This window comes from Oncorhynchus keta, unplaced genomic scaffold (genome assembly GCF_023373465.1).
Source record: "Oncorhynchus keta strain PuntledgeMale-10-30-2019 unplaced genomic scaffold, Oket_V2 Un_contig_8576_pilon_pilon, whole genome shotgun sequence".
NCBI lineage: Eukaryota > Metazoa > Chordata > Actinopteri > Salmoniformes > Salmonidae > Oncorhynchus > Oncorhynchus keta.
This window is the reverse complement of record NW_026290129.1, coordinates 1-13787: the sequence shown is the minus strand read 5'-3', so window position 1 is coordinate 13787 and position 13787 is coordinate 1. Positions and strand designations below refer to the sequence as shown.

The following is a 13787-nucleotide window of genomic DNA, read 5'->3' as shown; positions in this document are numbered from 1 at the left end:
GAGTTTTTCTTGACTAATGTGACTGTCATGCGGTCTCATCTCCCTGCTTTCAGATGACTGTCTCTCTCTCTTCCTCATATCTGTTTATATTTACTATCTAATGACTCAGACCTGGAGTTTTTCCTGACTACCATAACCAGGGAAAAACTCTGGGTCCAAGAATGTTCTAGGCCTAAAGAGGCCTGGTAAAATCCCAAGGTCAGGCAGAGACTCCTGACCCCTGGCTACAATGATAGGTTGTTGTTGTGTGTGTTCTTTGTTCTGTTGGATGCTCACCAGGACAAAGCTATGGAGGGCTGCCAGCTAAATGGGTCTAACCCTAACCCAGTCTAAAATGGGTCCAACCCTAACCCAGTCTAAAATGGGTCCAACCCTAACCCAGTCTAAAATGGGTCCAACCCTAACCCGGGTCCAACCCTAACCCAGTCTAAAATGGGTCCAACCCTAACCCAATCTAAAATGGGTCCAACCCTAACCCAGCTAAATGGGTCCAACCCTAACCCATCTAAATGGGTCCAACCCTAACCCAATCTAAAATGGGTCCAACCCTAACCCAATCTAAAATGGGTCCAACCCTAACCCAATCTAAAATGGGTCCAACCTAACCTAAATGGGTCAAACCCATCTAAATGGTTCCAACCCCCAGTCTAAAATGGGTCCAACCCAATCTCTAAAATGGGTCCAACCCAAAATCAATCTAAAAAATGGGTCCAACCCAAATGGGTCCAAACTAAAATGGGTCCAACCCTAACCCAGTCTAAAATGGGTCCAACCCAGTAACCCAGTCTAAAATGGGTCCAACCCTAACCCAGTCTAAAATGGGTCCAACCCTAAAATGGGTCCCCTAGTCTAAAATGGGTCCAACCCTAACCCAGTCTAAAATGGGTCCAACCCTAACCCAGGGTCCAACCCTAAAAAAATGGGTCCAACCCTAACCCAGGGTCTAAAAAATGGGTCCAACCCTAACCCAGTCTAAAATGGGTCCAACCCTAACCCAGTCTAAAATGGGTCCAACCCTAACCCAGTCTAAAATGGGTCCAACCCTAACCCAGTCCTAAAATGGGTCCAACCCTAACCCAGTCTAAAATGGGTCCAACCCTAACCCAGTCTAAAATGGGTCCAACCCTAACCCAATCAAAATCTAAAAAATGGGTCCAACCCTAACCCATCTAAATGGGTCCAACCCTAACCCATCTAAATGGGTCCAACCCCCAATAACCCAACCCAACCCAGTCTAAATGGGTCCAACCCTAACCCAATCTAAAATGGGTCCAACCCTAACCCAATCTAAAATGGGTCCAACCCTAACCCAATCTAAAATGGGTCCAACCCAAAAAATGGGTCCAACCATCTAAATGGGTCCAACCCCCAGTAACCCAACCCAGTCTAAAATGGGTCCAACCCTAACCCAGTCTAACCCCTAACCCAGTCTAAAATGGGTCCAACCCTAACCCAGTCTAAAATGGGTCCAACCCTAACCCAGTCTAAAATGGGTCCAACCCTAACCCAGTCTAAAATGGGTCCAACCCTAACCCAGTCTAAAATGGGTCCAACCCTAACCCAGTCTAAAATGGGTCCAACCCTAACCCAGTCTAAAATGGGTCCAACCCTAACCCAGTCTAAAATGGGTCCAACCCTAACCCAGTCTAAAATGGGTCCAACCCTAACCCAATCTAAAATGGGTCCAACCCTAACCCAGCTAAATGGGTCCAACCCTAACCCATCTAAATGGGTCCAACCCTAACCCATCTAAATGGGTCCAACCCTAACCCAATCTAAAATGGGTCCAACCCAATCCATCTAAATGGGTCCAACCCAAACCCTAACCCAGTCTAAAATGGGTCCCAACCCAGTCTAAATGGTTCCAACCCTAACCCATCTAAATGGGTCCAACCCTAACCCATCTAAATGGGTCCAACCCTAACCCAATCTAAAATGGGTCCAAACCAAATCCATCTAAATGGGTCCAACCCTAACCCAATCTAAAATGGGTCCAACCCTAACCCAATCTAAAATGGGTCCAACCCTAACCCAATCTAAAATGGGTCCAACCCTAACCCAATCTAAAATTGGTCCAACCCTAACCCAATCTAAAATTGGTCCAACCCTAACCCAATCTAAAATTGGTCCAACCCTAACCCAGCTAAAATGGGTCCAACCCTAACCCAGCTAAAATGGGTCCAACCCTAACCCAATCTAAAATGGGTCCAACCCTAACCCAGCTAAATGGGTCTATGTGAATACTCAGTTCTCCGTTTACTCAGAGGTCCTGTCCTTATTTAATGCCCAACGCATCTGCTCTGGAGCGGAAGAGAGTCTGTGTGTGCCCTGTGCTCCAATATTATTCTACCATTTCTGCACGTGTGAGCAGGGACCTCATGTTAGTCTGTGTATTGGCTGGTCCTTAGTCTGACTCTCTCTCTCTCTCTCTGTGTCTCTCTCTGTGTCTGTGTCTGTGTCTGTGTCTGTGTGTGTGTCTGTGTGTGTGTGTGTGTGTGTCTTAAACCCGTCAGGATGGAAGCAGCAGAGTGCTCGAGCAGAGAGCAGAGAGCGGGGAACGTTAACGCCATTACTAGTGATTAGGGCAGGACGTTACAACATGGCAGATTAACCATGCTACTCTGTTAAGAGACAACACATAGTATTAAACACTGTTTTATCCTCCGTGTCTGGCTCAGCTGTGCACCTCTACTACCCCCCACCCTGTGGGTTTCTAAGGGTGTAGTGTGATCTAATTAGCTGTGGGTTTATAAGGGTGTAGTGTGATCTAATTAGCTGTGGGTTTCTAAGGGTGTAGTGTGATCTAATTAGCTGTGGGTTTCTAAGGGTGTAGTGTGATCTAATTAGCTGTGGGTTTATAAGGGTGTAGTGTGATCTAATTAGCTGTGGGTTTATAAGGGTGTAGCGTGATCTACTTAGCTGTGGATTTATAAGGGTGTAGTGTGATCTAATTAGCTGTGGGTTTCTAAGGGTGTAGTGTGATCTAATTAGCTGTGGGTTTCTAAGGGTGTAGTGTGATCTAATTAGCTGTGGGTTTCTAAGGGTGTAGTGTGACCTAATTAGCTGTGGGTTTCTACGGGTGTAGTGTGATCTAATTAGCTGTGAGTTTCTAAGGGTGTAGCATGATGTAATTAGCTGTGGGTTTCTAAGGGTGTAGTGTGACCTATTTAGCTGTTACGTCACTCAAACCAAAGTAAATGTCACCATCACATGACATTCATTTACTAGCTTTGTTTGAAAAATATATTTCAATTTAAATGCTAGCTTGGTGTGTGTCAGTGATTGTGCCCCACCCCCACCACTCTCTTACCCAGCAGGTGACTAGCTTGGTGTGTGTCAGTGATTGTGTCCCACCCCCACCACTCTCTTACCCAGCAGGTGACTAGCTTGGTGTGTGTCAGTGATTGTGTCCCACCCCCACCACTCTCTTACCCAGCAGGTGACTAGCTTGGTGTGTGTCAGTGATTGTGTCCCACCCCCACCACTCTCTTACCCAGCAGGTGACTAGCTTGGTGTGTGTCAGTGATTGTGCCCCCAACCACTCTCTTACCCAGCAGGTGACTAGCTTGGTGTGTGTCAGTGATTGTGTCCCACCCCCACCACTCTCTTACCCAGCAGGTGACTAGCTTGGTGTGTGTCAGTGATTGTGTCCCACCCCCACCACTCTCTTACCCAGCAGGTGACTAGCTTGGTGTGTGTCAGTGATTGTGTCCCACCCCCACCACTCTCTTACCCAGCAGGTGAGTCCAGATGTTGCCAGTCTCAGTGTGGATCCTGAAGATGCTCTTGAAGCAGGCCCTGAAGGAGGGCATGGGCGGCCGGTGCCCGTGGCGGAGATACTCGTTATCCTTCAGCCACTCAGGCAGCACGTCATGAGGAATGACTCGCCACCGGCCTTCCCACACCTGGGGAGAAGACAGGGAAGAGGCGCGGAAAAGCACTTCATTAGGTTTTCCTCCGACGCGGGATTGAACTTGAGTTACAAATAAAATGACACAACCGAGGGGAATAAAAAGAGTGTTCTCTTTCAAGTGTTTCTCTCTCATTTCCATTTGATGTTCAGGGTGAATGAACACCCGGATCATATCTGTGTTAGGGAGGGACACCTGGATAATATCTGTGTTAGGGAGGGACACCTGGATAATATCTGTGTTAGGGAGGGAAACCCGGATAATATCTGTGTTAGGGAGGGAAACCCGGATAATATCTGTGTTAGGGAGGGACACCCGGATAATATCTGTGTTAGGGAGGGACACCCGGATAATATCTGTGTTAGGGAGGGACACCCGGATAATATCTGTGTTAGGGAGGGACACCCGCATAATATCTGTGTTAGGGAGGGACACCGGATAATATCTGTGTTAGGGAGGGACACCCGGATAATATCTGTGTTAGGGAGGGACACCCGGATAATATCTGTGTTAGGGAGGGACACCCGGATAATATCTGTGTTAGGGAGGGACACCGGATAATATCTGTGTTAGGGAGGGACACCCGGATAATATCTGTGTTAGGGAGGGACACCCGGATAATATCTGTGTTAGGGAGGGACACATGGATAATATCTGTGTTAGGGAGGGACACCCGGATAATATCTGTGTTAGGGAGGGACACCCGGATAATATCTGTGTTCGGGAGGGACACCCGGATAATATCTGTGTTCGGGAGGACACCCGGATAATATCTGTGTTAGGGAGGGACACCGGATCATATCTGTGTTCGGGAGGGACACCCGGATAATATCTGTGTTAGGGAGGGACACCCGGATAATATCTGTGTTAGGGAGGGACACCCGGATAATATCTGTGTTAGGGAGGGACACCCGGATAATATCTGTGTTAGGGAGGGACACCCGGATAATATCTGTGTTAGGGAGGGACACCCGGATAATATCTGTGTTAGGGAGGGACACCGGATAATATCTGTGTTAGGAGGGACACCCGGATAATATCTGTGTTAGGGAGGGACACCCGGATAATATCTGTGTTAGGGAGGGACACCCGGATAATATCTGTGTTAGGGAGGGACACCCGGATAATATCTGTGTTAGGGAGGGACACCCGGATAATATCTGTGTTAGGGAGGGACACCCGGATAATATCTGTGTTAGGGAGGGACACCTGGATAATATCTGTGTTAGGGAGGGACACCTGGATAATATCTGTGTTAGGGAGGGGAAACCCGGATAATATCTGTGTTAGGGAGGGACACCTGGATAATATCTGTGTTAGGGAGGGACACCCGGATAATATCTGTGTTAGGGAGGGACACCCGGATAATATCTGTGTTAGGGAGGGACACCTGGATAATATCTGTGTTCGGGAGGGACACCCGGATAATATCTGTGTTAGGGAGGGACACCCGGATAATATCTGTGTTAGGGAGGGACACCTGGATAATATCTGTGTTAGGGAGGGACACCTGGATAATATCTGTGTTAGGGAGGGGAAACCCGGATAATATCTGTGTTAGGGAGGGACACCCGGATAATATCTGTGTTAGGGAGGGACACCCGGATAATATCTGTGTTAGGGAGGGACACCCGGATAATATCTGTGTTAGGGAGGGACACCTGGATAATATCTGTGTTAGGGAGGGACACCTGGATAATATCTGTGTTCGGGAGGGACACCTGGATAATATCTGTGTTAGGGAGGCCGTGGAACAGTAGTCTATGTAATATCCGTGTTAGGGAGGCCTGTGGAACAGTAGTCTATGTAATATCCGTGTTAGGGAGGCCTGTGGAACAGTAGTCTATGTAATATCCGTGTTAGGGAGGCCTGTGGAACAGTAGTCTATGTAATATCCGTGTTAGGGAGGCCTGTGGAACAGTAGTCTATGTAATATCTGTGTTAGGGAGGCCCGTGGAACAGTAGTCTATGTAATATCTGTGTTAGACTACTGTTCCACAGGCCTCCCTATGTAATATCTGTGTTAGGGAGGCCTGTGGAACAGTAGTCTATGTAATATCCGTGTTAGGGAGGCCTGTGGAACAGTAGTCTATGTAATATCTGTGTTAGGGAGGCCCGTGGAACAGTAGTCTATGTAATATCTGTGTTAGGGAGGCCTGTGGAACAGTAGTCTATGTAATATCTGTGTTAGGGAGGCCCGTGGAACAGTAGTCTATGTAATATCCGTGTTAGGGAGGCCGTGGAACAGTAGTCTATGTAATATCTGTGTTAGACTACTGTTCCACAGGCCTCCCTATGTAATATCTGTGTGTACAGTGTTAGAGGAGAGAAGGAACACACAGGTCCCTAATGGCACCCTATTCCCTATATAGTGCACTACTTTAGACCAGAGCCCTATTCCCTATGTAGTGCATCACTTTAGACCAGAGCCCTATTCCCTATATAGTGCACTACTTTAGACCAGAGCCCTATTCCCTATATAGTGCACTACTTTAGACCAGAGCCCTATTCCCTATGTAGTGCATCACTTTAGACCAGAGCCCTCTTCCCTATATAGTACACTACTTTAGACCAGAGCCCTATTCCCTATATAGTGCACTACATTAGACCAGAGCCCTATTCCCTATATAGTGCACTACTTTAGACCAGAGCCCTATTCCCTATATAGTGCACTACTTTAGACCAGAGCCCTATTCCCTATATAGTGCACTACTGTAGACCAGGGCCCTATTCCCTATATAGTGCACTACTGTAGACCAGGGCCCTATTCCCTATATAGTGCACTACTTTAGACCAGAGCCCTATTCCCCATATAGTGCACTACTGTAGACCAGGGCCCTATTCCCTATATAGTGCACTACTGTAGACCAGAGCCCTATTCCCTATATAGTGCACTACTTTAGACCAGAGCCCTATTCCCTATATAGTGCACTACTGTAGACCAGGGCCCTATTCCCTATATAGTGCACTACTATATACCAGAGCCTATAGGGGTGGGCACAGGAGAGAGCGAGAAACAGTTGTTGTTGTCTAATTCTGAGTCATCAAGTGATTTATTTCTGTAATTGAAAGCCTGCTGTTTGCCATTTCAGCACAAGTTAGATGTCTGTCTCCATCAACTGAGGGATTGTGAGCAGCGTAGGTCCATTTCTAGTTGGCCCCCGTTCTAGAGGTTAGGCATCACAGAGTACATATTGCAGGGCCGTGTTCAGTCGGGCACACACAGCAAAACATTTAGCAACAGACACACACAGCAAAACATTTAGCAACAGACACACACAGCTAAACATTTAGAAACAGACACACACACAGCTAAACATTTAGCAACAGACACACACAGCTAAACATTTAGCAACAGACACACACAGCTAAACATTTAGCAACAGACACACACAGCTAAACATTTAGCAACAGACACACACAGCTAAACATTTAGCAACAGACACACACAGCTAAACATTTAGCAACAGACACACACAGCTAAACATTTAGCAACAGACACACACAGCTAAACATTTAGCAACAGACACACACAGCTAAACATTTAGCAACAGACACACACAGCTAAACATTTAGCAACAGACACACACAGCAAAACATTTAGCAACAGACACACACAGCAAAACATTTAGCAACAGACACACACAGCTAAACATTTAGCAACAGACACACACAGCTAAACATTTAGCACCAGACACACAGCTAAACATTTAGCACCAGACACACACAGCTAAACATTTAGCACCAGACACACACAGCTAAACATTTAGCACCAGACACACACAGCTAAACATTTAGCACCAGACACACACAGCAAAACATTTAGCACCAGACACACACAGCAAAACATTTAGCACCAGACACACACAGCAAAACATTTAGCACCAGACACACACAGCAAAACATTTAGCACCAGACACACACAGCTAAACATTTAGCAACAGACACACACAGCTAAACATTTAGCACAGCAAAACATTTAGCACCAGACACACACAGCAAAACATTTAGCACCAGACACACACAGCAAAACATTTAGCACCAGACACACACAGCAAAACATTTAGCACCAGACACACACAGCAAAACATTTAGCACCAGACACACACAGCAAAACATTTAGCACCAGACACACACAGCAAAACATTTAGCAACAGAGACACACAGCAAAACATTTAGCAACAGACACACACAGCTAAACATTTAGCACCAGACACACACAGCTAAACATTTATCAACAGACACACACAGCAAAACATTTATCAACAGACACACACAGCTAAACATTTATCAACAGACACACACAGCTAAACATTTAACAGACACACACAGCTAAACATTTATCAACAGACACACACAGCTAAACATTTATCAACAGACACACACAGCTAAACATTTATCAACAGACACACACAGCTAAACATTTATCAACAGACACACACAGCTAAACATTTATCAACAGACACACACAGCTAAACATTTATCAACAGACACACACAGCTAAACATTTATCAACAGACACACACAGCTAAACATTTATCAACAGACACACACAGCTAAACATTTATCAACAGACACACACAGCTAAACATTTAGCACCAGACACACAGCTAAACATTTAGCACCAGACACACAGCAAAACATTTAGCACCAGACACACAGCAAAACATTTAGCACCAGACACACACAGCAAAACATTTAGCAACAGACACACACAGCTAAACATTTAGCAACAGACACACACAGCAAAACATTTAGCACCAGACACACACAGCTAAACATTTAGCAACAGACACACACAGCTAAAAATTTAGCAACAGACACATTTGTTCTATTGGATAAGTTAATGTATAGAACCTCCCTGTTTCAAATGTTTTTTTTTCTCCCTACTGAACATGACAATCATGCCACATAACCCACTGGGGTGACAGAGAGAGATTAACAAACCTCTGTGATAATGACAGGCTGAATAAACTGGTCTAAATGTCCCCCTCATCAAAAGTGGTGCACTTTACAGAGAAAAGGCTGTACAGAGGGAACCGGTGCAGAGTCAATGTGCAGGGGGAACACGTGCAGAGTCAATGTGCAGGGGGAACCCGTGCAGAGTCAATGTGCAGGGGGAACCCGTGCAGAGTCAATGTGAACCGTCAGAGTCAATGTGCGGGGGAACCCGTGCAGAGTCAATGTGCAGGGGGAACCGGTGCAGAGTCAATGTGCGGGGGAACCGTGCAGAGTCAATGTGCGGGGAACCGTGCAGAGTCAATGTGGGGGAACCGTGCAGAGTCAATGTGCGGGGGGAACCGGTGCAGAGTCAATGTGCGGGGGGAACCGGTGCAGAGTCAATGTGATGGGGGAACCGGTGCAGAGTCAATGTGATGGGGGAACCGGTGCAGAGTCAATGTGAGGGGGGAACCGGTGCAGAGTCAATGTGATGGGGGAACCGGTGCAGAGTCAATGTGCAGGGGGAACCGGTGCAGAGTCAATGTGATGGGGGAACCGGTGCAGAGTCAATGTGATGGGGGAACCGGTGCAGAGTCAATGTGCAGGGGGAACCGGTGCAGAGTCAATGTGATGGGGGAACCGGTACAGAGTCAATGTGAGGGGGTACTGGTTAGTCCACATACTCTTGGTCATGTAGTGTATGTCCAAGGTGAGACTTAGGGGGGGGACCAGTGTGTGTGTGTGTGTGTGTGGGAGTGTGTGTGTGAGAGAGAAAGAGACTGACCTTGTGAACAAACTCCTCCATCTTCTCCATGGCGTGGTGGGCTTGTAGTAGAGGCGTCATGCCCATGAAGCCCTCGTCTGGAGTCTTCAAGTCCTCCTCCCCTGCAGAGTTAGAGTCCATCCCTCCATCTCTCTCCTCCTCCTCTCCATCAGTCACTTTCTGCAACTCCAGCGCATTGGGTCTCTGAGAACACAAGAAGACCCCGTTAGAACAGAACCCCAGTCGGATCAACAGACCCCCAGTCGGAACTACAGACCCCCAGTCGGAACAACAGACCCCCCCAGTCGGAACAACAGACCCCCAGTCGGAACAACAGACCCCCCAGTCGGAACAACAGACCCCCAGTAGGAACAACAGACCCCCCCAGTCGGAACAACAGACCCCCCCAGATCGATGTTCCACAGAGGAGGTTACCCAGAACACACACCAGGACTCAGGTCAGGGCCCATTGCCCTACATCACAAACTGACTATCAGTTTCTCTCTCTCTCTCTCACACACACACACACACACACACGGCTAATTAATAAACCATTGATTGGTGTGACCTGGCTCATGGCAATTTCTATCTGCTTTGAGTTTTCCAACCCCAGACATGCTTTGTATGGTTTTAAGCCACTCTCCCATCCCAACGATGTCCCAATAGCACCTTATGGGCCCTGCAGTAAACAGGGAATAGGGTACTATTTGGGAAGGAGCCCAGTGTGGCTCACTTCCTAATTAACAACCGTGTGTGTGTGTGTGTGTGTGTGTGTGTGTGTGTGTGTGTGTGTGTGTGTGTGTGTGTGTGTGTGTGTGTGTGTGTGTGTGTGTGTGTGTGTGTGTGTGTGTGTGTGTGAGAGAGAGAGAGACACTCCCTACTACACAGGCAGAAAGCAATTACAATAATCAGTGAGGTGGGGGGGGGGTGGTTAATATACCAGAGACAGAATGGAAAAGTCATTCATCATCACACACACCAGCCCTTCAATTTACTCACACACCATGCAGGCCTGCTACACACACACACACACACACACACACGTAGGTGGCCTGTACAATGACAGTCTTCCCTGCCGCCATCAGGCTTGACCTGTTATCTAGCCAGGCCTTCTTCCCTGCCGCCATCAGGCTTGACCTGTTATCTAGCCAGGCCTTCTTCCCTGCCACCTTCAGGCTTGACCTGTTATCTAGCCAGGCCTTCTTCCCTGCCACCATCAGGCTTGACCTGTTATCTAGCCAGGCCTTCTTCCCTGCCACCATCTAGCCAGGCCTTCTTCCCTGCCGCCATCAGGCTTGACCTGTTATCTAGCCAGGCCTTCTTCCCTGCCACCATCAGGCTTGACCTGTTATCTAGCCAGGCCTTCTTCCCTGCCACGATCAGGCTTGACCTGTTATCTAGCCAGGCCTTCTTCCCTGCCACCATCAGGCTTGACCTGTTATCTAGCCAGGCCTCCTTCCCTGCCACCATCAGGCTTGACCTGTTATCTAGCCAGGCCTTCTTCCCTGCCACCATCAGGCTTGACCTGTTATCTAGCCAGGCCTCCTTCCCTGCCACCATCAGGCTTGACCTGTTATCTAGCCAGGCCTTCTTCCCCTGCCACCATCAGGCTTGACCTGTTATCTAGCCAGGCCTTCATCCCTGCCACCATCAGGCTTGACCTGTTATCTAGCCAGGCCTTCTTCCCTGCCAACATCAGGCTTGACCTGTTATCTAGCCAGGCCTTCTTCCCTGCCACCATCAGGCTTGACCTGTTATCTAGCCAGGCCTTCTTCCTGCCACCATCAGGCTTGACCTGTTATCTAGCCAGGCCTTCTTCCCTGCCACCATCAGGCTTGACCTGTTATCTAGCCAGGCCTCCTTCCTGCCACCATCAGGCTTGACCTGTTATCTAGCCAGGCCTTCTTCCCTGCCACCATCAGGCTTGACCTGTTATCTAGCCAGGCCTTCTTCCCTGCCACCATCAGGCTTGACCTGTTATCTAGCCAGGCCTTCTTCCCTGCCAACATCAGGCTTGACCTGTTATCTAGCCAGGCCTTCTTCCCTGCCACCATCAGGCTTGACCTGTTATCTAGCCAGGCCTTCTTCCCTGCCACCATCAGGCTTGACCTGTTATCTAGCCAGGCCTCCTTCCCTGCCACCATCAGGCTTGACCTGTTATCTAGCCAGGCCTTCTTCCCTGCCACCATCAGGCTTGACCTGTTATCTAGCCAGGCCTTCTTCCCTGCCAACATCAGGCTTGACCTGTTATCTAGCCAGGCCTTCTTCCCTGCCAACATCAGGCTTGACCTGTTATCTAGCCAGGCCTTCTTCCCTGCCACCATCAGGCTTGACCTGTTATCTAGCCAGGCCTTCTTCCCTGCCACCATCAGGCTTGACCTGTTATCTAGCCAGGCCTTCTTCCCTGCCACCATCAGGCTTGACCTGTTATCTAGCCAGGCCTTCTTCCCTGCCACCATCAGGCTTGACCTGTTATCTAGCCAGGCCTTCTTCCCTGCCACCATCAGGCTTGACCTGTTATCTAGCCAGGCCTTCTTCCCTGCCACCATCAGGCTTGACCTGTTATCTAGCCAGGCCTTCTTCCCTGCCACCATCAGGCTTGACCTGTTATCTAGCCAGGCCTTCTTCCCTGCCACCATCAGGCTTGACCTGTTATCTAGCCAGGCCTTCTTCCCTGCCACCATCAGGCTTGACCTGTTATCTAGCCAGGCCTCCTTCCCTGCCACCATCAGGCTTGACCTGTTATCTAGCCAGGCCTCCTTCCCTGCCACCATCAGGCTTGACCTGTTATCTAGCCAGGCCTCCTTCCCTGCCACCATCAGGCTTGACCTGTTATCTAGCCAGGCCTCCTTCCCTGCCACCATCAGGCTTGACCTGTTATCTAGCCAGGCCTTCTTCCCTGCCACCATCAGGCTTGACCTGTTATCTAGCCAGGCCTTCTTCCCTGCCAACATCTAGCCAGGCCTTCTTCCCTGTTATCTAGCCAGGCCTTCTTCCCTGCCAACATCAGGCTTGACCTGTTATCTAGCCAGGCCTCCTTCCCTGCCACCATCAGGCTTGACCTGTTATCTAGCCAGGCCTCCTTCCCTGCCAACATCAGGCTTGACCTGTTATCTAGCCAGGCCTCCTTCCCTGCCACCATCAGGCTTGACCTGTTATCTAGCCAGGCCTCCTTCCCTGCCACCATCAGGCTTGACCTGTTATCTAGCCAGGCCTCCTTCCCTGCCAACATCAGGCTTGACCTGTTATCTAGCCAGGCCTCCTTCCCTGCCGCCATCAGGCTTGACCTGTTATCTAGCCAGGCCTTCTTCCCTGCCAACATCAGGCTTGACCTGTTATCTAGCCAGGCCTTCTTCCCTGCCACCTTCAGGCTTGACCTGTTATCTAGCCAGGCCTTCTTCCCTGCCAACATCAGGCTTGAATTAATAACAATGCCAGGAGCTGGCACGCTGTGACACACTGTGACTGTAGGGGAAGGTCTGTTCTGAATAAATAGTAAGTAGGTCGCAGCAGAACTGGAACAACATGAAAACCCTGTCCTGTAATGATGGGGAACAAGAGAGTCCCCACACGTACATACTGTATATTCATATTCGATAGGGGTCTATCCCATGGTACAGCTCAACACAAAGCATGGACAACATATCATCTATCCCATGGTACAGCTCAACATATCATCTATCCCATGGTACAGCTCAACATATCATCTATCCCATGGTACAGCTCAACATATCATCTATCCCATGGTACAGCTCAACATATCATCTATCCCATGGTACAGCTCAACATATCATCTATCCCATGGTACAGCTCAACATATCATCTATCCCATGGTACAGCTATCATCTATCATGGTATCATATCATCTATCCCATGGTACAGCTCAACATATCATCTATCCCATGGTACAGCTCAACATATCATCTATCCCATGGTACAGCTCAACATATCATCTATCCCATGGTACAGCTCAACATATCATCTATCCCATGGTACAGCTCAACATATCATCTATCCCATGGTACAGCTCAACATATCATCTATCCCATGGTACAGCTCAACATATCATCTATCCCATGGTACAGCTCAACATATCATCTATCCCATGGTACAGCTCAACATATCATCTATCCCATGGTACAGCTCAACATATCATCTATCCCATGGTACAG

At 48.4% G+C, this 13787-nt stretch overlaps 1 protein-coding gene across 1 annotated transcript in view; it reads right to left on the bottom strand.

Moving 5' to 3' along the window:
• The window catches only part of LOC127926888 (adiponectin receptor protein 2-like), a 30591-nt gene extending 20506 nt beyond the window's left edge, over positions 1 to 10085 (bottom strand). The window contains exons 1-3 of the mRNA XM_052512533.1: positions 10064 to 10085; positions 9637 to 9884; positions 3734 to 3905 (exon numbers count right to left, since the gene is read on the bottom strand). Of these exons, the coding sequence (XP_052368493.1) occupies positions 3734 to 3905; positions 9637 to 9884; positions 10064 to 10085 (442 nt within the window). The remainder of the gene's footprint in view (positions 1 to 3733; positions 3906 to 9636; positions 9885 to 10063) is intronic.
• Positions 10086 to 13787: the final 3702 nt, after the last annotated feature.